The sequence below is a fragment of the Mauremys reevesii genome, linkage group 15 (genome assembly GCF_016161935.1).
Source record: "Mauremys reevesii isolate NIE-2019 linkage group 15, ASM1616193v1, whole genome shotgun sequence".
In the NCBI taxonomy this organism is placed as follows: domain Eukaryota; kingdom Metazoa; phylum Chordata; order Testudines; family Geoemydidae; genus Mauremys; species Mauremys reevesii.
Genome location: NC_052637.1, coordinates 8,043,082 through 8,066,728, shown reverse-complemented (window position 1 = coordinate 8,066,728; position 23,647 = coordinate 8,043,082). Strand labels below are relative to the sequence as shown.

General features: G+C 50.6%; 1 protein-coding gene and 3 non-coding genes across 4 annotated transcripts; all 4 read right to left on the bottom strand.

Annotated features, from left to right (window-relative positions):
• Positions 1-839: 839 nt before the first annotated feature.
• Positions 840-912, bottom strand: TRNAK-CUU. Its single transcript has one exon. It is a non-coding gene; the product is annotated as a tRNA-Lys (tRNA).
• Positions 913-2,255: 1,343 nt separating this feature from the next.
• TRNAV-CAC lies at positions 2,256-2,328 on the bottom strand. Its single transcript has one exon. It is a non-coding gene; the product is annotated as a tRNA-Val (tRNA).
• A 2,474-nt stretch (positions 2,329-4,802) lies between these two features.
• Positions 4,803-4,875, bottom strand: TRNAK-CUU. The gene has a single exon. It is a non-coding gene; the product is annotated as a tRNA-Lys (tRNA).
• A 4,239-nt stretch (positions 4,876-9,114) lies between these two features.
• On the bottom strand, positions 9,115-14,366 carry LOC120383962 (zinc finger protein 501-like). Its single transcript, XM_039502284.1, has 3 exons — positions 14,312-14,366; positions 13,591-13,704; positions 9,115-13,215 (listed from the first exon to the last, which is right to left on the bottom strand). The coding sequence occupies exons 1-3, from the start codon at positions 14,343-14,345 to the stop codon at positions 12,098-12,100; spliced, it is 1,266 nt and encodes a 421-aa protein (XP_039358218.1). The 5' UTR covers positions 14,346-14,366; the 3' UTR covers positions 9,115-12,097.
• Between the last annotated feature and the right edge of the window lie 9,281 nt (positions 14,367-23,647).

The following is a 23,647-nucleotide window of genomic DNA, read 5'->3' as shown; positions in this document are numbered from 1 at the left end:
AGAGCATGATTAATGTTTATTGAAAAAGCCAGTTTTCATGACATGAAAACAAAAGCCTTTCATGAATGTCTATGATAATAAAGGTTGAAAAAAATAAATGGCAAACGAATAAAAATTGAAAAAAAATCAACATTTTTGCATTTTTATCCGTGTTTCACAGAAGGCCGCTTTGTCATTAAATAACCCTTTGTTCAAAAATGTTTCTACCCATTCATATGTCGTCCTTGTTTCACTTTATTGATCCCTGTTATGTATTATATTTAGATTTTATTTTCCTTTATGACAGTGTTTTATCTGCTGTGCGGCTATTAAACCCCAGGATCAGCAGCCAAATAATCTGAGCTAACTGCACCCAATCAGAGAGGCCACAATTTATTCAGATGTGGTCACGCTCCTGTCAAAACAGAATATCTCTCAGCTCCCTAATCTGCTCCTTTTCCCTTTAAAAACACTGGAAAACCTCTCGTGAGCTTCAGTGGTACAAGATGAAGCGCTCAGTGGGGGCACATTTCTGTGCCACCAGTAGCTGAACAGTTTTCAATTTCACTTGTCTTTACAGGACTAGAACAAAGTGGGGGACAGTGATCTCAGCAAGGGGGGGGCAGGATAGTGATCAGAGGGAATGGGAGGGTGACTGAAAGTGACTTGAAAGCAGCTGCTCATTTATCTGATTTTCCCCATTGCAGTGACACGTTTTTTCTCCGCTGATCAAAGCCTACGGGGGGTTATTTTCGACAGATCAAAACACGGTTCCAATTTTAAATGCACAGTTTTATGTGCCTGGGCTCATCTAGAAATAATTCGTTAGAGAAAGAGTGGCAGGAAAAAGAAAAAACATGCGCCCAACGTGGGGCTCGAACCCACGACCCTGAGATTAAGAGTCTCATGCTCTACCGACTGAGCTAGCCGGGCGGCTGTGGCAATACTTGAGATTTAGCAGGGATTACTCAGAAAGAGGTGTGTCGTTTCTCTGCCTGTTGATTTGCCGCAAGTTAGAGTTTGCCTCTTCTCCCAGATGACCGCTTGGAAAACATTCCTGGACACAAGACCCTCTCCAAGATTAACCCTAGACTCTTAATGTAGTTCCGTCTATATTTGCAGTTTGCTGAAGAAGGCATGAAGGTTGCCTTCCCGCTGGGATGCAGGACATATTTCAGACACAATAACTGGGGAAACCCCTGAGAAATGAACACGCGTGTACATCTGAACGCCTGAGAATTCACTGCCCAAATGCCTGGCTGCATAGGGAAGGATTTAGTCAAGAACAGGGTGAAGACGCATGGGGCTAACACTATGCAAACCCATGGAGTGATTCAGGGATAGTCCTGAATAACTTAGTCCAGAATTACCTTGCTCCTGTATGCAACAGTGTTAAACTACACAGAATGGGCCTTAATCCGGGATAAGAATGTCCACACATGCTTAAACAGGAATGGCTGCTCCTGAATGCCACCGTATGTATGAGCCCGGTGCAGGGAAAATAATGGTGAAAACACATTGATTCCAGTGCAGGGAAAAATAATGGTGAAAACACATGGATTCCAGTGCAAGGCGAATGATCATTGCGGTGGGGGGGGAAATCGGTGTCCAGAAAGACTCAGGCAGCCACTGTGAACATACCTGCCAAGATACAGTGGAAAACAGGTTGAGTTCAGAATTTGACCATAATAAAGGTCATGCAGCAAAAAATGCTGAGGATTAACCCCCCTCCCCCATACACCCACAAACCACACAGGATTTCACAAACCGGTCTGCAGCGTGAGAACTATAAGACTATTTGCTCCCTGTCTGAATGAACTTGTCAATAACCAGGAAGCCTCTTTCCTTCAATTTGTCTCCAAGCCTTTTATTCCCCTTCCAGTTTAACGCATAATCTAAAGGCAAAGAAAACGCTGGTCGATACCCAAGGTCGGTTTATTTCTCTGTTATTGGTACCCACAGCCCAGCGCTCATGTCCTCCCAAAACAACAATCAGAACCATTACTGGGACACAAATCCCATTGAAAGTCAACTGAGCAATTCTGGACAAAATCAAAGACACCTAAATACTAGATCAAGTTGTAGCACATCCTTTCAGTTAGTCTGCTGCGCTTCAGGCGGCTTAGGGACATGCTGATTAAAGATCTGCCGTGAACTATCCCTTTGGAAAGACGAAGGTGGAGAAATATGGCAATTCCTAGCAATGAAGGTGCCCGAAGAAAGGCTGCAAAACGAAACCTGTTCTCTGGGAGGGTGGGGAAAAAAAAGGTGACTGCTGTTTCTGCCCGGTTTCGAACCGGGGACCTTTCGCGTGTGAGGCGAACGTGATAACCACTACACTACAGAAACCAGCTGGCTGCGTCTTTCTTTACAACGGCTACAGCCATTGGTGTGAGAGTTGCAGGCCTGTTCTAGCCAAGGGCTGATGTTTTCTTTGCTGCTAGATAACATAACACAGGCCTCTGTTTAAAAGGCGCCTCCCACCGAAGCTGCTTTATTTCCCCCTGTGTAACATTCCCCTTCATTCACACCCGTGCATGCAGCATGGCTGCTAAACAAAGACCAGCGTCCAGCCAGATGTGGGCACCAGTTAGATCTGGAAGAATGCAGGGGGCAGAAAGTTTGAAAACACCCGTTGGTGGCAAAATTGAAGGGTGATCAGTGTGAAACAGTCAGGAATCAGGGCACAAGTGTGACACAAGTGGCAGAATCCAGTCAAAGTAATTCATCCAGCAGGATGACTGGTACAAACGCCTGGTGTCTATCAAACGCAGTCATCGTGAACACATCTGGCGTCTTCGGAGTCCAGACAAGGTACCTGTAACTGTCTGAGCAGCAGATTGGAAACACAACAGCTGTGCAAAATGCTAGAATCCCTCAGCATCCAGGCAATTCAGTCCCACAAGTACCTGGTTTCAGCAGAACTGGGAGGACAAAGCTTTTTGTGAAAAACATCTGCGCTTCTAAAAAAAAATCTAGCTCGCTATTTTATACAGAGGATGCTAGTGCTTTCAACCCCAGGCTGCTTGTACTTCTCTTGCTTGGTGCAGTCAGCATCTGAATTGAGAAGACCTGAATAACAAAGGAAGGTTACAAAAAATACACCTGGATGGTTCAAAGTTCCAAGTCAGACATAACCGTATAGACACTTTTGGCGGATCAGAATTGAGACACATCCCTGAGCCTCCTCAGGATCCAGGCAGAACACAGGCAAACGCATGGGGAAAGAACAACGCGCACAGGATAAGCCTGAAAACTCCAGCATCCAGACACACTCAGTGTAAAGCAACCCTGCCCCGAAGGAGTCTGGGATCAACTCTGTATATTAGTTGTTTTTAAATGATAAGAGACATGTAATACACCGAGGGCTGATGGGTTTGAAAGTGAATACACAGGACTTGTACAGACGGAAGATTAAGAATTGAATTATTTACGGTATCAGCTTTATGACAATTCAAAGTGGATCATGTTAAAGAATAAATGGAAAGTATATTCAAATTAATCCTTTCGGTTTTAAAATAGGGTTTTGTGTGGGAAAACCACTGCTGTACGGAATAAAACTCATTCCCTACTGGGATACAAGCCCATGGCTTTGAAAAACTAACATGCTAGTATAGAGATTGGCAGCTACCGGCTTTCTAATGCTATTTAACTTCTGCTAAACTAAAAGCAGTTTCAACATTTAACCAAATACGCCACTTTCCATTTATTTCCCAGGTAGTTTTGGTGAATCAGAAGCAACTTCAGCAAATCATAACAAAAATGTTTTGTTATAAAGGATAAAATATGTTAAATATGCCGGCATTATTCAATCTTACTTTTCTTTTTTTTCAGTGTGTTCACTTGTTGCCTTTGACAAGTTTGTGTCTAGTCAATTTCATTGTTCCTGTTATAGTCAGTTGGTTTAGTCAGATTCTCTCATCCTGAAACTACATTTATAAAACTTACATCAGAAGGGGAGCTCAATAAACCCTCATTAAAGAAAAAAAGTGTAGGTTGTGCCATTTAATGGCTGTTCCCTCAAAAACTGAATAAAAAATTTAGTCAGTTTCAAATAAAATTAACTTCAGTCTCCCTTTAAGAACTTTAACGAACACAAATCTACTCTATAAATATTTATAAAAATGAAACAGTATAAAAGACACTGCAATGCACATCAATATAAATCCAAGGGGTGTTTTTGTTTTTCTGAAATCCTTAATGAGTGTTAGGCCAAAGGCAGCCCTGGGGCAAATCTACTGAAGTTGTGGGAGCCATTTGTTTCAAGCACTTAAAATAATAATAATAATAATAAAGCAAAATTTTTAACATAGTCTTATTTTAGATTCTGCTGTTTCAGATATAATTGATTGCATGTTTAATAAATGCACAGGAAAAAGAACAATCAACACACCACCTTTTTTCCATTTTGCCGGAGAGAAAAATCATATTCGCTAATTTTGTTGCTGAACCTTTTCTTGTGATTCAAGTTATCCATCAGCTGTTTGTCCGTCTCCAGAGCAATTCCCCTTAATAATCAACCCAGTCAACTGAGACAAAGGATGACAGGGAATTGCAGCTGGTCTGTTTTTCTGTTCTAGCTGAGACAGAAAAAGAAAGAAGAGGAGATCAGAATATTATTTTTCGATTGTAAGAAACAGGGTGGCATTACTCCTGGCGCAGGAACTGGCATCTCGCGTCTCTCTGTCTCTCTCTCTCTCTTTGCTTTCTTTAAAAAAATAGGAAGATGGTTGAAACAACCATTTTTACAGACAGACATTTACTTCCAGGGAACATATGGTTAAAACACCTCGCACGATTTTTTTAAAAAAAGGAACTCGCTTCGCCCAACGTGGGGCTCGAACCCACGACCCTGAGATTAAGAGTCTCATGCTCTACCGACTGAGCTAGCCGGGCTGCTTATGCAACGTTGCAATTCAAGCATGTAGAATAGACCTACAGCTATGTTTCTTAAGTTGTCATCACTGTTTTGCTAGGTTTCCAGCCTTGTGTTGTTCTATCCCCAGGGAACCTTCCTAAGATCCAACAGGTTCCTTTTCCAGAGCTAACCACCTTCTGGGAACTCCCAGAATGCCAAGCCACAGGATGCAAAGTAATAGATGCAAAGAGCTGGGGGAATTACAAACAGAAGACAAGAGCAAAGGAAACAAGAAACTTCAGCAAAACATAAGAAATAAAAGGAAGTATTTCATCACCCACCACACAGTCAGCCTGTGGAACTCTTTGCCAGAAGATGTTGTGAAGGCCAAGACTATAAGAGGTTCAAAAAATAACTAGGTAAGTTCATGGAGGACAGGTCCATCAATGGCTATCAGCCAGGATGGACAGGGATGGTGTCCCTAGCCTCTGTTTGCCAGAAGCTGGGAATGGATCACTTGATGATTACTTGTTCTGTTCATTCCCTCTGAAGCACCTGACAGTGGCCACTGTTGGAAGACAGGATACTGGGCTAGATGGACCTTTGGTCTGACCCAGTATGGCCGTTCTTATGAACAGCCACACTGGGTCAGACCAATTTCCATCTAGCCCAGGGGAGGGCAAACTACGGCCCGTGGGGCTTTCAATCCAGCCTGCGGGATTGCCAGTCTCATAGGGCAGCAGGGCTAAGGCAGGCTCCCAGCCTGCCTTGGCATCACGCTGTTCCTGGAAGCAGCCGGCAGCATCTCCCTGCGGCCCCTGGGGTAAAGAGGGGTGCCTGCAGGCACTGCCCCCTGCAGCTCCCATTGGCTGGGAATGGGGAATCACGGCCAATGGGAACTTCAGGGGTGGTATTTGCAGGCGAGGGCAGTGCACCGCGGACCCACCTGCCCCACTCCACCCCCAGGAGCCATTGCCAGACATGTTGGCCACTTCTGGGAGCGGTGTGGGGCCAGGGCCGGCAGGGAGCCTGGCTTAGCCCTGCTGCCATCCCGGAGCCGCTTGACATAAGCAGTGCCAGGCCAGAGCCTGCACCCCAAATCCCTGCTCTGAGCTGCCTTCAGCACCCCAACCCCCTGCCCTGAGCCCCCTCCTGCACCCCACACTCCTCCTGAAGTCCGCACCCTTTGCTCTGAGCCCCTTCCTGCACACCGCATCCCATCCCATACCCCACACTCCCTTCCGCACCCCAACCCCCTGCCTCAGCCCCACATTCATGGCCCTGCACTTTCCCCACCAAGATGTGGCCCTCAGGCCAAAAAGTTTGCCCATGCCTGATCTAGCCCAATATCCTGGTCTTCTCCTGCCAAAAAGAGGAGGACCAGGGGCCTCCACCCCTTCCCCCTTCATGGCACCACCCCTTCTGCCCAAGGCCCTGACCCTGGCCAAGCCAGAAGCCAGAGTGGGCTGGGAGCTGCAGACCCTCCACCCACTGGGATTGGGATGCCAAGAGCAGCTTTGGCCCGTGACCCCGCCGTGCAGGCCCCACCATACAGGAGAGGTGGAGTGTTTGCAGCCCCCCCACAGCTACCAGTGTGGTTCTTACCCGAATCTGGCTCCGGCTGGGGAACCGGGCCTCAGAGCCACAGCCCGGCCATGGTAAGACCACACAGCCGGGCAGCTGTGAGGAGCAACCTGTTCTCCACCTGCCCTGGGTGGGGGACCTGGAGGGCAAGGACACAGGTCAGGAGCTACTCTTGGCCCCCACACCCCAGGCAGGTGAGGGTCCGTAGCATGATGCTGCTAGCCTGGCCAGGGGGGCGAGGCCTTGGGGGGCCATGGTGAAAAGTGGATAGGCCAGGCCCGTCCATTTTCAAAAAGTGGGAGGGCCATGCCCCCCGCCCCTTTCCCGGTGCCCCTGCTTCCAACAGTGGCCAAGGCCAGGTGCCTCAGAGGGAACGACCAGAACAAGCAATTATCAAGTGATCCATCCCCTGTCCTCCATTCCCAGCTTCTGGCAGTCAGAGGTTTGGCTCAAAACAGCAAAGGGCAGGAGCAAAGACTCAACATATAATACGGTCGCTTTAAAATCATTATTTACCCATATTCCGTGCGTTTTCCTTTGCCTCGAAGGAAAAGGGGAAAGAAAATGACCCAGAGGTTTAGATATTTGCTTTGGAAAAGAGATTTTGTGCAGGATCCTCCCGCTCCTCCCCTGTGTGTCCAGCTCTGTCCTGAAGTTGGCACACTCTCCCTTACAGGAATTTAGATGGAAAGTGACAGCTGCTGGGTCTGGGATCTCCCAGACCCCAGCCAGGGTCAGGCTGCAAACAGCTGCCAGCACAAGTTGCTGCTGGTCACTTTTGCTGCCCTGTCACAATTTGCTGTGTCTGCCTTTCCCCATCCTCTGGTCCAGGGGTACCATATTGTGACAGATGTGGGGGTGGTTTCCCATCATAATTTGCTCTCTCACACCTTTCTCCATCTCGTCTGGGGCAGCAAATGGTAATGGATAATAAGGGTCCACCTATTATAATGGGCTGCCTCAGTCTTTCCCTATCACCTGGGAATAGCAAATAGCTAATGCCTTAATGCAACCCTAACTACACTTGATCCCCTCCCAGGTTGGGGGTCTGGCAGGGAGAGGAGTGGGGGCAGCTGTTCAGTAGCTGTTGTGTCCCTGCTCAGAGAAAGGAGGCTGCGCTCCATCTGTCTCTGTTTTCCATCCTGCGTCATGAGCTGCTGCCACCTCCATTGGGATCTGGGAGCTGACACTGAGCAGCTGCTGCTCCCCCAGCAGGGTCTGTGCTGGGGAGACCTTCATCAAAGGCCTCCCTGTGCCGTGCCCAGCCCAGGTGGAACGTTCACTGTGCCACAGCGAGAGATCGACTCTGCAGTCTGAGGGTTGGGGCACCTGCCTGGGAGACCCCATCCCCTTTCCCAAGGACTCTGTATGACTGCTGCAAAATGTGACAAGTTCTGCAGGAGAGACTGAGGGACCCCCCATATCAGCATCTCTCATGGCCTAGCTTAGGAGGCTCCCTGCCTACCATGCTGGCTTTTGTAGATCCCAGCCTTAAGTGCCTCGGTTTCCCCATGCACAGTACAGGGAGCCTAGCTGACTAATTCAGCCTTTCTGGATCCCAGGGTTGTTTCAGTGATTTTCTAGACACCTAAGTTAGGTATTGCACCATCACCATCCCTTCGGCCCTCCAGGGCTCAGCGGCAGCCGAGCACCAGACATTCGACAATTGCAGACCTGGTTGAAGCGGAGGGGGCTAGGGACCAGATACCTGGAGAGCCCCATGCATCCGCCATTACCCCTCAGAATTTTCTGACGTTCACCGAACTCAGCAGCCTCCTCCCGGGGGCTGCCTGGAACACTCCTGGAAATGTTAGAACTGATCAGGTGCAGCAATCAAAAGTTATTGTGTTGCTTCCAAACGGACAAATGCCATTGCGCTGAGTGCAGGGCCTCACCTTGCATGGCCAAAAATAAATCAGAAGAACACCTGGCTCTCAGATAGTACTTGCATTGGTGGATTTCAAGGTGCTTTAAAGCAGCGGCTCTCAACCTTTCCAGACGACTGTAACCCTTTCAGGAGGCTGATTTGTCTTGCCTACCCCCAAGTTCCACCTCACTTAAAAACAACTTGCTTATAAAATCAGACACCAATACAAAAGTGTCACAGCCACAGTTACTGAACAATTGCCTCCTTTCTCATCATTACTATATCATTATAAAATGAATCGATTGGAATATAAATATTGTACTTACATTTCCGTGTATAGTCTACGGGGCAGTATAAACAAGTCATGGTCTGTGTAAAATTTTAGTTTGTACTGACATCGCTACTGCTTTTTATGTAGCCTGCTGTAAAAATGGGCAAATATCTAGATGAGTTGATGTGCCCCCTGGAACACCTCTGCGTAATCCCAGGGATGTGTGTACCCTTGGTTAAGAACCACCGCTTTAAAGAACAGGTTATCATGACTCCTCTCCATGGCTTCTCCACCAAGGTTCAAAAAAATGCCTCCCCAGCCTGACTGACTCTTCTTCCACAGGAGGTGAATGGGACAGGACAGCTAGCAGGGATTTCCCCTGCGAATGATGGATTTTCCCCACAGACCCATAGACGAGTCTGAAATCCCAGAGCTGGCTCCTTTGGCATCTGCAGTCTGTGGTGCTCAGGGAAAGAGAAATAACACCTCCAAGAGGCTTCCAGGAAAGCCCATTTTGACTCATTATTCACGACAAGAGATGCTGAGAGGTTGAGAAACTATGTTCTGCTTTATCATTTCCAAAGGAGAAATACAAGCTAAACCCACCTCCCCAGCCAGGGCCCGGAGCCCAGGCCAGCGTGGTGCATTTCTGTCCCAGGCCAGCACCGGGCTGCTCCCAGCTCCCGCGGGCACCAGGGAAAGAGAAACAAGTTAAAGCTGATAGAAAAGCACAGACAGTCCGTGAGAGATGCCGGGATCCAGTCACAAGAGCAAATGATCGGAGAGCAGGAAACCCCGCGAGCTCGGGTTCGAGGGATGCAGTGTGGGGCAAGTGGGGCACAGAGGGGTTCTCTCATCTGCACCCAGGACTCTGCGGTGGATGGGCAGGGGAGGAGCTAAAATTTCAGGGTCCTCCTCTCCCTTTGGCCTCATTGATGGGGGTGAGCCTGGCTTCCGGGGAGCTCAGGCCTCGTGACTTCCCCGGCTTCCTTCTTGCATCTGCCCAGCCTCGTCCTCTCAGCAATGAGGAGACGCTGCCCTCTCCCATCTTGGGGCGTCATTCATAACCCTTTAGATTTCAGGGGTGCCTTCCCATGGCAATCATAGGACATTGCCTGTTTCTCTCTAGCCCCACTGCAGCAAGTTCACAGTTCTCAGTATTGGCTGTCTGGCTCTCAAGAGCGAAATGTGCAATTTTCCAGCTCTGTACCCCTCACCTCCCGACTATATCTCGCATCATTGCAGGGATCAGGCAGTAACTTCCTTCTCCATTTCAGTCTCTGCCTCTGGGAGGGTAAATCTAGCACTCACCCTGTTTGTGCTGATACATATTGACAATTGGCATTGTTCAAACCACATGAAAATCTCACGATGGGGTAGAGGTGAAACTAAAATGGAAAAGGACTATTCTGGCAAACAGTCATTTGCCTCATCACATCTCCCATCACCTATCAAACCAAACAAATATCAAAGTACGTGACCCAACACCTTCAGGAAAGAAAACCCCACGATACAGGGTGGGCTATGAAACACTTTTACATTCAGAAAGTGAAATCCCAGAGAATCTTCAGATTCACAATCAGGAGAACAAACTGACTCATTTCCTTCTGAGCTGACTAACTGCTTCACTCAGCGCCTCCTCGCTATTCTGTTGTGTTAGTTACAGAATTCTAGCATCTTCACAATGAAACAGAAAAAAACAAAATAAAACCAAAACCTTCCCCATGACAAATGATCTGTAAATGGCTGTGAAAAGCCCAGAAGCGACTTTACCAATAGATGGAATTTAAGCTCAGAAACCTCAGCTTGTGCTTTGGGGTTCATCTGAATCCTCCCCCAACCCCAGCCCAGGTCGGTGACACTTTCACCTCCAGGAGTCTGATTTAGGATCCAAGTGTGATTCCTATGCATGGAGAGCCAGGCACACTGCGGTAAGTGACACTTTGGGGGGTGGACAGGATAAAATTCTCCAAGGCTCGGACAGAGGCTGCTGCATCAAGGATGGAGCGTGACAGTGATGAGGGAAAAGGGAATCCCTGGGACTCACCCCATCGCTCTCAAACAGCACAGTACCTAAAACACCACGTTTTACTACCCTTGCTCCAACTCTTTGAGAATCCATTTAATTCTCGTCTGTAAGAGAGAAAATGTACAAAAAGAAATGCTTTCCGGCACGGCCTGGATCAAGGGGAGACTGGCTGGGAGTGAGAGAACCTACCTGCAGAGGGGGAACTCAGTGACTTTAACAGTCACTCCGCTAATGGTGAAGTCTGAATGAATTAGATGCTCAGGCTCAGTCTAGGGTAGGATGGGGGGGTGGAGTGAGTCAGAGGAGATGAGCTGGCTGATCCCAACCATGTTTCCTACCACAGATGGATGCTCAGAGGCTGATGCTGCTGAGGCAGAGGTGGGATCTCCAGGCCTCCCATAAAAGGCCCTGTTGAAATCAGTCCCTCTCGGTGAATGCAGCGGGGGCAGGGAGAAGGGGCACAGGGGGTGAGTGATGAGGCATCTCTCTACCCCTGTGCTTTCCCTCGCCTCTTATCCCATCATCCCCAAACACTCGCTAGCCCCAGCACCCCCTTGTGTCTCATCTTCACCAGCCCCAACCATTCAATCCCCAGTGTCCTCCCCAGAACCCATCGCCCTGGTCCCTTAATGGTTAATCCCCCAGAGCCCAGCGCCCTGGGGGATTCAGGGAGGGGAGGAGTTACCAGCCCCCAGGGACACTCCCCCTGCAGAGAACAGCTCCAGGTCAGTGCGGGAGCCCAGCCCAGGGGATGGTGGAAGATGGGGGATGGGGACAGGAATCTAGAGTGAAGGTGGGACCTGGCCCTAGTGTCCTCCTCCTCATCTCCATGGCAGGGGGATCCCGGCTAGCAGGTGAAGGGGGGTGGGGGGGGACTTCAGCCAGGCAGAGGGAGCGGCTGGAGGAGTTTCTCTCTTTCCCTTCCCCCACCCGTGGCCCATCAGCTCAGCAGCCAGGGCAGCAGCAGGGAGGAGGGGCTGATCGGGGCTTCTCCTCCTCTGCCTGGGGTTTGCTTAGACCAGGCAGACCCAGAGGGTCCCTGACCAGCTGCTGCTTGGCTGCTGCTGGATCCTCCCCCCAGCGATGGGCAGCTGGATCCTTGGGAGCCAGACGCCCCTGATGTGTGTGGGAACGAGGAAATGGGTTTGTCACCATGGCCAGCCCCAGTCAGGGCACTCAGAGAATTTCTCCCACTTGGAGCATTTTCTTTGCTAAGGACATCTCAGCAGTTTCTTCCCTGCACAGATCTGCTGCTGCCAGATACTAGGGGAAGTTTGCCCAACATTCAAGGTGTTTCTCTCTCATGTGGGTTCTCCAGTATTAAGTAAGGCCTGAGCTGTTACCGAAGCTTTTCTCACAGTCCAAGCATTTATGGGGTTTCTCTATTTTGTGGCGTGTCTGATGCGGAACAAGGGCTGATCTCTGAATGTAACTTTTCCCTCAACAGAGACACTTCTGAGGCCTCTCTCCCACCCTGGGGTCTCCTGATGAGTATTAAGGGTCGACTTCCTATTGAAATGTGTCCCACTTATAGGTTCTCTCTGACTCATGAATTCCCTGATGTTTAGTGAGGTTTGAGCTGTGACTGAAGCTTTTCCCACAGTCCAGGCATTTATAGGGTTTCTCTCCCGTGTGGATTCTCTGATGCGTAATAACGGCTGAGCTGACGTTAAACCGTTTCCCACAGTGGAGGCATTTATAGGGTTTATCCCCTGTGTGGGTTCTCTGATGCGTAACAAGGTTTGAGCTCTGACTGAAGCTTTTCCCACAGTCCAGGCATTTATGGGGCTTCTCTCCCGTGTGGGTTCTTTGATGGGCAAGAAGAGCTGATCGCAGATTGAAACATTTCCCACAGTCCAGGCATTTATAGGGTCTCTCTCCCGTGTGGGTTCTCCCATGTTTAATAAGGGACGAGCTGTCGCTAAAACTTTTCCCACACACAAGGCAGTTATAGGGTCGCTCGCCCGTGTGGGTCCTCCGATGTTTAGTGAGGCTGGAGCTCTGACTGAAGCTTTTCCCGCAGTCCAAGCATTTATAAGGTTTCTCTCCTGTGTGGATTCTCTGATGTCTAATAACGGCTGATCTGACATTGAAGCTTTTCCCACAGTCCAGGCACTTATAGGGTTTCTCTCCCGTGTGCGTTCTCTGATGCGCAATAAGGGCCGACCTCACGTTGAAACTTTTCCCGCACTCTAGGCATTTATAGGGTCTCTCTCCCGTGTGCAGTCTCTGATGGGTAATAAGGTGTGAGCTCTGACGGAAACTTTTCCCACAGTCCAAGCATTTATAGGGCTTCTCTCCCGTGTGGTTTTTCCAGTGCGTAATAAGGTTGGTTCTTACACTGAAGCTTTTCCCACAGTCGAGGCATTTGTGGGGTTTCTCGTCCTTGGGATTTGTCTGCTGGGTAGTGGTTTCCTTGGGATCTGTGCATCCTTCCCCACCTTGAATGGATTCATCCACTTTCTTCCTTGGCTGGTTTCCCAGCTGCCTCTCTGACCCACCCGAATTGCCCCAGGCTTCTCTCTGTTCCAAGCACTGGGAAAAATTCCCTTCAGCTCCTCTCAAAAAGGCCCTCTCTGGTTCCACCTGCCAATTCACCTCCTTGTTCTCACTCAGGGTCTCATCACCTGTTGGGAGACAGAGAGAATCCAGACAGGAGTCACTGTCTGTGCCGGGGATAAAGGACAGAAAGGGGAATAGCAAAGAGAGAAAACACAATACAGTAACTGCTGGGGAGATTGAGAAATTGAATTCTGCCTCCACATCCCACCCAAACACTCACAGAGGAGTAAAAGCTGGGGAGGAAACTGCATACAGCTAAAGGATGGGTGGGAAGCCATGAGTGATATCTGTCATGGTGAGGCACGACTTGTCAATTACAGCCCTGACCTGGGTGAGATGGGGCAGACCTGGGGGAGCTCGTTCACAGCACATCTTTGGGAGTCTCGACTTTTTCCTTCAGTCACCACACAGTTTCTATGTCTGTTTCACCAACACCTCACCTGTGTGGGTGACTTGCATGACCTCCTTTTTCTCAGAGGCCTGGAGATCCGGGACCCACGGCTCTTCCCCTCGTTCCAGCCGGGCGATCAGCTCAGGTTTGGGAATGGGAAATCCTGCTCGGGGGGTGAAATCAGACAAGATCAGGGCCCATGGAGCACTGGGAGAGTATCTGTCACAAGGAACATTCCCTGAGTTTAACCTGGCCCCGCATGCTGTGCTGGGAGCATGACTAATCTGAACAGATGGGAGCATGATCACTGAGCCCCCTTGAGAGAAGCAAATATTTGGGGTGGGAGACCCTCCCCTCACTAGGAGTTTCCAGGATCTGTGCACTCTGGGGGATTCGCTGATGCAGACACAGCTCTGGTGTTAAACCCCTGCCTAGTTCTAAACCTCCAGAGCCCTCCCCATGGATGGAATCATTCCGGGGGAAGGAGGCCAACAGGGATTCTGCATGTGAGTTAGAGTTAATAGAGATAGGACAATACATGGCTTCTGCCCCCTTGAAAGCTGGAGGGATGGGGATGAATTAGCATGTCCATTAGGTTTACGACTTCCTGACTGCTTTGGAGGGGATGGAGATGCAAGTCTCTCTCGCACTGGAGCTGTGGACTATGGGACCCATTCTCCTCTAATCTAACTGACCAAGGAAGAACCCGACCAGTTTCAGACACGCAGACCCCACGGCTTCTAATAGCTGAGGGGACGGGAATTCCTTACCCAGCGAGGTCACCATCTCGTAGTTCTCCTGCATGATGTCCCTGTAGAGGGCTCTCTGAGCGGGATCCAGCAGAGCCCCCTGCGTCTGGGTGAAATACACAGCCACCTCCTCGAAGGTCACCGGCATCTGAAACAACAAGAGTCCCCAACTCAGCACCTGTTGCCCCAGCCATTTTCTCACTACTCACACAAGAGGAAAGCAAAAAACCAGAAGCTTTCGGGAGGACCAGAGTAGCAGAATCCCACCCCCACCCCGCTCAGAGCAGCCAGGAGGCTTCAGGAGGTGGGGAGAAGGTGAGAGCTCCTTGTCCCCCCAGCAGCTGGAGGAAGGCAGAATCTTCTTATTTACCACATGCCTACTAGCCACAGGCTGAAACAGGAAGCAGAGCTCTGAGCAGGGACAGGGACAGGAATCCCAACAGCTTCCTTTCTGCATTTGAGGGGAAAACAGACGATACAGTCTCATCATATACACTCTTTCCATTCCACTAGTATCTCACGGGGATGTTTAACAGAAGCCACTAAAGCTAGACATTTTTTAATTAGCAGATCCAGATAACGTGCATCCAAGAATTTTAAAAGAGCTGGCTGAGGAGCTTGCCAGACCGTTAATGTTGATTTTTTAATAAGTCTTCAAGTGCTGAGGAAGTTCCACAAGACTGGAATAAAGCTAATGTGCCAATTTTTAAAAGGGGAAACAGGATGAAATGGGTAATTATAGGCCTGTCAGCCTGACACCGAGCCCAGGCAAGATAATGGAGGAGCTGATGCAGGACTTAATTAATAAAGAATTAAAGGAGGGTAATGTAATTAATGCAATTTAACATGGGTTTATGGAAAATAGATCCTTTCAAACTAACTTGAGATCATTTTTTGATGAGATCACAAGTTTGGTTGACAAGGGTAATAGTGTTGATATAATATACTTACACTTCTGTAAGGTGTTTGACTTGACACCACATGACATTTTGAATCAAAATCTCAAATGATACACAATTAACATGGCACACATTACATGGATTAAAAACTGGCTAACTGATAGATCTCAAAATGTCATTTTACAGGGGGAATCAACATCGAGGGCGTGTTTCAAGTAGGGTCCCACAGGGATTGGTTCTTTGCCTTATCCTATTTAACATTTCTAAGAAATGACCTGGAAGAAAACAAAATCCATCACTGATCAGGTTTGCAGAGGACATAAAAATTGGGGGATGGGTAAACAATGAAGAAGCCAGGTCTCTGCTTCAGAGCACTTTGGATCACTTGGTAAACTGGGTGCAAGCAAAAAATATGCATTTGAATATGACTAAATGTAAACGCACACATCTAGGAACAAAGACGGTAGGCCATACTTCCAGGATAGGGGACGCTGTCCTGGGAAGCAGTGACTCTATGGGAGGCATGGTGGATAAGCTGCTGAACATGAGCTCCCAGCGTGACGCTGTGGCCAAAAGAGCTAATGCAACTGGATGTATAAACAGAGGAATCTTAAGTAGGAATAGAGAGGTTATTTCACCTCTGTGGGTACGTCCAGACTACCTGCCGTATCGGCGGGTAGCGATCGATTTTTTGGGGATCGATATATTGCGTCTCATCTAGACGCGATATATCGATCCCCGAATGTGCTCCCGTCGACTCCAGAACTCCACTGGAGCGAGCGGCGGTAGTGGAGTCGACACGGGGAGCCACGGACGTTGATCCCGCGCCGTGAGGACCCGAGGTAAATCGATCTAAGATACTTCGACTTCAGCTACGCTATTCACGTAGCTGAAGTTATGCACCTTAGATCAATACCCCCCCACACAGTGTAGACCAGCCCTGTGTTTGTCACTGGTGCAGGCACTGCTGGAATCTTGTGTCCAGTTCTGGTACTGACAGTTCAAAAAGGATGTTAACAAATGGCAGAGGGTTCAGAGAAGGGCTAGGAGAACGGTCAAAGGATTAGAAAACCAGCCCTGTTGTGATAGACTCAAGGAGCTCTAGCTATTTAGGTAAACAAAGAAAAGATTACGGAGTGAGTTGATTGCCGTCTACGCGGGGAACAAATATTGAATAACGGGCTCATTAGTCTGGCCTGGGTTATACAGTGGGTCAGACTAGATGATCAAAACAGTCCCTGGAATCTATGGACTTCTCAAAATTTCACAGCAACCTCGGGCTAGTGGGTTCAGGCTCCAGCACTGGGAGTCTGGTCAGGTTTCCCAGCCCTGCCCAGGGGGCTGTTTCCTGTTTCAGAAATGGGGGAGTGTTTCCCTCCCACCCCCGCCAAGGGGCCTGTTCAGAAAATCAGGCCCAGGTTAATCATGCCCCAGCAGGTTTGTCACACCCTGTCCCCTCTCTGCCTCCCCCTGTGTTTCCTGCCCCTTCCCCTCTACAACAAATCTCCCCTGCAGCTCCCTGAAAATCCCCTACCTGAGCTGGCTTCATCACAGCCATTTCCCTTCCCAGTCTCCTGAAGATGGGGAAAATCTGGAGCGACACGTGGATGTGATTGCTTAGCCTGTCGGGGCGAGAGGGGCGATGGGGGAGGTTTCAGAAGGGGCTTGAGTCCATTTCACACCCCTATTCCCCCCAGGCTCCCTCCCTGCAGACAGACACTCTGGACTCTGCCATGCTGGGAAAACCCTGTCACTATTACAGCACTGACCTGGCCCCTCCCACCAGCACTGAACCGCCTGAGACACTTTTAAATCGCCCCCCTCTGCCCCCCAGTAACAGACTGTCTGAACCAAACACTAGAAAAGACCAGAATCAAAGGAGCTGCAGTGGTGGATTCCCCCTGACATTGGCCCCAAGGGCAGTGTCCAGCACGCAGTGGCAATGACTCGACTGGGGCAGGATCTGACTTTTCCTCTGTCAGCTCCTCCCCTTGTTCCCAGGAGAGTCAGTCGGCCCAGGGGGTGCAGGGAATGGATCCGGGCAGGGCTGGGAGCTGGGAACCTCCCTCCTCACTTACTGCTCCTGCTGCCCCTTTCCGTCTCTTCTCTTTCCCTTTTCTCTCCTCCCCTCTGCCTGGGACAACTAGTGCCTGTCCTGTTCCCCTGGGCATTTGCTCTCCAGTGCACAGATCAGCTACTTCGCCTAGAACATAAAAGCAGCCAGACTGGGTCAGACCAAAGGTCCAGCCAGCCCAGTGTCCTGTCTTTAGACAGTGCCCAGTGCCAGGCGCCCCAGAGGGAATGAACAGAACAGGTGATCATCAAGTGATCCATCCCCTGTCGCCCACTCCCAGCCTCTGGCAAACAGAGACTAGGGACACCATCCACCTGCACAACATCCTCTGGCAAGGAGTTCCACTGGTTATCTGCATTGTGTGAAGAAATACTTCCTTTTGTTTGTTTTAAACCTGCTGCTTATTAACTTCATTGGGTGACCGTGGTTCTTGTGTTATGAGAAGGAGTAAACAACACTTCCTTATTTACCGTCTCCACACCCATCTGCTAGCAGGAGTGTGAGCCTGGGGGTGTCACCGAGGGCAGCAGCTCTGGGACCTGCAGACACTCGCTCTCCCTCTCCTACAAACTCACCAGCAGGTCCATGAAAGGGGCCCCTTGGGCAGAGTCACTGTCCTGCCCAGCCCCAGCCCTTTCCCCCGGGTCTCCCCATCCCCTGCAGGCTCCGGACACTGGAGAAAGTCCCCACCAGGCTGGGCAACTCTTAAAGCCCCCACCCCAAGCCACCTCCCCCCCGCCCCCATCCATCCCCCTCCTGCCCCTGGCCTCACACATCCCTGTTCCCCCCTCAATTTCCCCTCCCCCGTGTCACTGTCCCGCCCCCAGCCCAGCCCGGCCCGGCCGGGCTCCCCCCGCCCCCCACCGGGGCTGGCGGCAGCTTTCCCGGGCCCCGGGCGGGAATCGCAGCCAGCTCCGCGGGGAGCAGCCTGGGGCCAAACCTCCCCCTGCAGCCCGGGGGTGCCGGGGGGGGGCGGGTCTCTCTCACCTTCCTCCGAGCAGGGCCCCGGGCAGGGGCCGGGCCGGGCTGGGGGCTCTGCCCTGGGAGAGGCTCCTGGGGGGGAGCAGCGGGAAGGGCCCTGCTGGAGATTCCCCTCTCCCGGCTGCAGCCAGGGCTCCGGGCTCCCCGCACCAGCCGCCCCCCGGGGCTCGGGGATCTCGCCAGGAGCCTGGGAGCCAGAGTCACCGCAGCGGCTGCGAGTCACTTCCTGCGGCCGGGACGCAGCGAGCCCGGCCATTGCTCCCAGCCAGCGGCTCCTGGGTCCTAGCGATCAACCCGGCTCGTGCAGACCCCCCCCCCGCCCCAGACCCTGCCCCCTGGGGCCCCACCGCCCCTGGGCTCCAGCAGCTTCTTCCCGCATTAGGGGGCATCGTGCATAGAAGCCTCCCTGTCAGTGACTAGCTAAAGGAGACGTCCGTATCGCGGGGAGGGGGGAGAAGGGGGCTTCTATGGAGACGGAGGATTGTTCCTGTCTACATGGACACAGGGATGATGGGGATCCTGGTCCTGGAGCGGCTGCTCAGAGCTTGGAGCTGCAGGTGACATGCTTCTCGATGACACTGTGTGTGTGACCGCCCTGGTAACAGGCTGGCACAGGGAGCACTTGGCCAGAGCTGGTCTCTTGTTCACGCACCAGGCTCACTGGCTACCAGCCCTGGGCCGGAGCTCCCGGCTCTGCTCCCCTCGCTCAGGTCATGGAGCTGCCAGTGCTTTGCTGCCAGGTTTGTAGGGCTGGATTAAGCCATCCCCGGGCCCAAACCCCCTCATGTCTCCTCACCCCAGGGGCAGGCACCAAAAGGAACTTTTACCCTGAAAATGTAGGTGCTGGGTGAGTTTAGGAGCCTAGACAATTTGACAGGAGTTGTGGGAATAGCCATGGAGCCAAAACTTGGGACTTAGGCCCCGAAACCCAAATTTAGGCATCTAGGTACCTTTGTGAATCTTGCCCAGGGTCTCTGTAATGTGGGTGTAACGTGTAGTTGTGTGCACCTGGCTTCTTCAGCTCTTCATAAGAATGTCAGCATCCTCCGTCCTTCTCAAAACACTTCTCAGGGCTGTCGGCACACGGGCACGCTCTTGCACTGAGCAGCCGCTGATATCACAGGGCTGTCTTAAGCAGATAAGTTTATAATATTTTCCCCCTTGATGTCTGATCAGCTCATCTGTCAGGTGGTTGGCCTACAATGAAAACATCCTAAACAGCTTCAGAAACAAAGTACAGAGCATATCTAGTAACTGCAGTCACAGCCTATTTCTGGGTGTTTCTGGGCCGGGTGATTGGCCCTGCGCTGTGCATGTGGGCTGAGATGCAACATCACAACGTGTTAAATGAGCTGAAAATATTTTTATTACAGCCTCTCAAGCTGTGTTCTCACACCTATGCAGATATCGCAGCCATTAATATTACCATGAAAATGTCAGAAAGGTGTCAGAGGCAATCCTATGTTTGTGAGCTAAATTCCCCAGGGAGCACACAGTAACGGATAAGCTTTATATGACATGTGATTAGTGAGCAGCTAGAGGCTGAGATCAAAGAGGAATTTTACAGTTAGAGCACCAAAAATATGGATCGATTGGTTAATTCTGTTGGGACAAGAATTTCTATACATTGCTTATAGAGGGTATCCCCATACAGCCAGGCCAACACCCTCTGTGTGCACAGCAGGATCTACCATGACGACACTATCCGGCCTTCATTCTCCTGCTCATAACAGATGCCCAGACCAGCGGAGGGCAGAGAGAAGAGGCAAGATCATCTTAAATTTCAACCTTAAACCATTTATTGAAATTTTGTCGGCCAAAACTGAGACCTGGGAAATATCGTAATGACTTTTCCATACGGGGCAACGCTCCGGGAAATTAAGATGAGTGCCCCACTGCTTCGCTCCTTCTCTTTGAAAAATCAAATGGGGGTTACACCTGGACTATACAAAAATTTTTAAGTGTTCGGACACATCAAAGGTCTCATGAATAATAGCGTTTTTGGGAAGGACTCTTGCAATCTGCTATGGTTGCCAAGACTGCTATAGTTATAACTAAGGTGACTTTACTTCTGAACGAGATCATCCACACAGGGGTTTACGGCGCATTAACTTCACACCTTTAGCATCACACCATGTAGACAAGCCCTGAATAAGGGAAATTGAAAGGCTTGAAGCCTCTGTTAATTCCTTTAGTTTAAGGGGAAAAAAATGTATTTCTATGACATCCACATGAACAGGGTGGGGGGTCACAGACATTCAGATGCAAATACCTCTGGTCAGGGAAGAATAATAGAATATCAGGGTTGGAAGGGACCTCAGAAGGTCATCTAGTCCAACCCCCTACTCAAGGTAGGACCAATTCCCAGGTAGATTTTTGCCTTAAATAGCCCCCGCCAAGGATTGAACTCACAACCCTGGGTTTAGCAAGACAATACTCAAACCCCTGAACTATCCCAGAGAAGTAGTTGCTACATAATCAGCATCAGAGAAATCAGGAAATCAGTCCACCTTGCAGTCATATGATCCCAAAGAATAAACTGGGTAAAAAGAACAAAAATTTAGCTTTAAAAACTCAAGCTGCCATCTACCATACGAACAGGAAGTGTTATACTAGAAACACTGTGAGAGGTGACTCCTGAAGCTACTAGCAACTATTAATATTTTCAAAGATTATTTGCTATGAACATAGAAATGAACGAACACACAGACATCCATCTGCACCATGTTAACGAAGGGAAATGATGAAGTGCTAAGAGTCATCAAAATAGCATTTTAAAAACTAACCAATTTAAAGGAGTGAAACTCTATGGACAGTGGATTACCAAAAAACCCAGTTCAACTCAGGCAATCAGAACACCAGGTAAGACAAGTTTGTGAACTGCTCAGAGGCGTTATGCAGACAGATACATTGATACGGGATTCTCTTTCATACTAAAATCATGTATGACCATTGCAATTTTTGGCAGTGGGTGAATGTTAAATATTTTACTGGATCAAGTCTCCTTTTGCTGCTCAATACATCATGTCCAATAGCGAAGAGCTGTCTTGTCTTCAGGGGCGGCTCCAGGCACCAGCATGCCAAGCGTGTGCCTGGGGCAGCAAGCCGCGGGGGGCGCTCTGCCGGTCGCCGTGAGGGCAGCGGGCAGGTTGCCTTTGGCGGCATGCCTGCGGAGGGTCTGCTGGTTCTGCGGCTTCGGCAGACCTCCCGCAGGCTGCCGCTAAATCCGCGGGACCGGGGACCTCCAGCAGGCAAGCTGCTGAAGAGAGCCTGCCTTCTGTGCTTGGGGCGGCAAAATACCTAGAGCCGTCCCTGCTTGTCTTGGCATTGGGATGCCGTGCTTTTAAGAACACAGGCCTGCACACCAGCAGACCCTGTTCTTGAAGTGTTCCTTCCATTCACTGGGTTGCCCTTTCATTCGCTGCAAAGTTCTTTGTTCCACTTGCGTCTCTTAAAGCTGGTCAAAGCAGTTTCTGCAGCCCACTGGGAGACAAAGGCAACATCTCATGGTTAGTCCTGGCCATTTGCTGAGGATTTCTTATCTGTGTATTGTCCACCTTTCTGAGGAGTGTCCTGATCACCCAATTATTGAATTAACCCAACATCTGCAACCGGTAAACCTCTCGACTGTACTCAGAGCATGTAGTGTTCAGAGACTATTACAGGCAGCTTCAAATCCATCGTGCTCTTCCTTTTGCTTTGGCCTCTTTATTTCCCCTGCTCTCTTACTCCTCTAACTTGGGGGATTTAGTCCCCATTTCTCCTTCTACTCCACCCCCTTTCCCTACAGGCTCCTGCTCTTTCCCCGCGACGAGGAACCTTCACACAAGTTCTTCCTCTGCACACTTCCCACCCCAACATTAGGGTCCTTCACTGAAACCCCTCCCTCCTCCATACACAAGTCACACCCACTCAATTAGACCCCTCCCCCAACCAACCCCTTCTCCATCCAGTCCCTCCCCTCTATTAAACCCCTCTCACCTCCCCATACAAGCTCCACTGCCCCTCTCCTCCAGTAGACACCTCCCCCCCATCCCTGCCCGCTCTGGCTGGGGAGAGAGATTCCCCCTGGATACCTCCCAGGCCAGTGAGATGGGGGCTAGACAATCCAGCTCCCCATTGCAGGCACCAGATGGACTACAAGGTTAGGGGCACAGAGCATCTTCCACCTGCTTCCACTTGTGAGATACTCAGGAGAGGTGGGTACTCAGCCAGCTCTGCCCCAACACCATGTAGGGGAACCTGCTGTCACCTGCAGAGGTGGGCCAACCTATATTGCACCCTGGTCCCACAGTCCACTGGGGATATACATTGGAAGCTCCTTCATGGAGTTGTTAGCATGGATGTGATGCTGACAGTTTACATAGGTCATCCCCCCAGGTTGTTCTTTCTGTGCCAAGGAAATCCTGCTGCACAAGTATTTGCAGCGGGCCTGGTTGCAGTCCCTTTTCCATCTCCTCCAGAACCTCCTGCCAAGGTCCCAACTGCACTTTTGCTCACATCTCTTTATTTGTTTACCCCCTATCCTTGGGGCCCTTCTCCTTGCCCTGGCTAAAATGGCCATCTATCCATTGAGGACAAGAAGGTTGGGCAGGGGTGGGTGTTCTTTGTGACTGTGGGGCTGACGTATGTTTACTTGTCTGTTCCTGCCTCCAGGCAAAGTTCCTCTGGATGGCATCCACCAGCTCCCTGGACTCTTTCAAAGACCAATGGGCACTCTCCGGACTTTCCTGCTTGGCAGCCCCCTCTGGATCCCTGATTCTGAACCTTGTACCCACACGCTCTTCCTGTTTTCTCATTTGTTGACCTCTTCCCTGACTCAGGGAATCCCTCTGTCATCGTCCCTGCCCCTTGCCCTGTAGAAGGGTGTGATGGATGGATCCCTTTTGGGGGGACCTGCCTTGGACACAGGCTTGAAGCCAAGTGTGTGTGTGGGGGAGGACCTGCAGCCACTTGTGGTGGGAGGGGAGCCCCGGCAGGCCAGCCTCCACTGCACCCTGTACGTGCAGGGGATATGACTCCTTCAGCAGGGGCATGGGTCACAGAGTGCCCTGATGCCTGCCCCATAGGCAGCAAGAGGGAGACCCTAATGCTTCAGGCCACAACCACCAGTCCCTCCCATCCCCAGTGTCCCCCCACCCCCTTTGTTTTCATGGCCCCACGACGCCCTCGTTGGCCTGACCCACTGCCCACCACCAGGCCTGGGGCAGGCAGCGCTGCAAGCTCAGGGGCCGCTTCCCACCTCCACCCCCACGGCTCTATAGCTGCCTCCGGCCCCACCCCTGAGTCTCTCCCCCCGCTCATTGGCTCCTCCCACTCAGCTGAGGGCGGGGCCTACGCCGGCCACGCCCCAAGAACTTCGGCCCCCGCACCCTTTGACCATAGAGACTAGAGGGGAGGCAG

What these genes read in the sequence shown, in the direction of transcription:
- LOC120383962 (XM_039502284.1), bottom strand. Translation starts at nt 14,345, where the DNA reads ATGCAGGAGAACTACGAGATGGTGACCTCGCTGG. An exon ending in CGAGATGGTGACCTCGCTGG is followed by an intron (nt 13,705 to 14,311) that starts GTAAGGAATTCC and finishes CCCCCCGAGCAG; the next exon opens with GATTTCCCATTCCCAAACCT. An exon ending in CATGCAAGTCACCCACACAG is followed by an intron (nt 13,216 to 13,590) that starts GTGAGGTGTTGG and finishes GTCTCCCAACAG; the next exon opens with GTGATGAGACCCTGAGTGAG.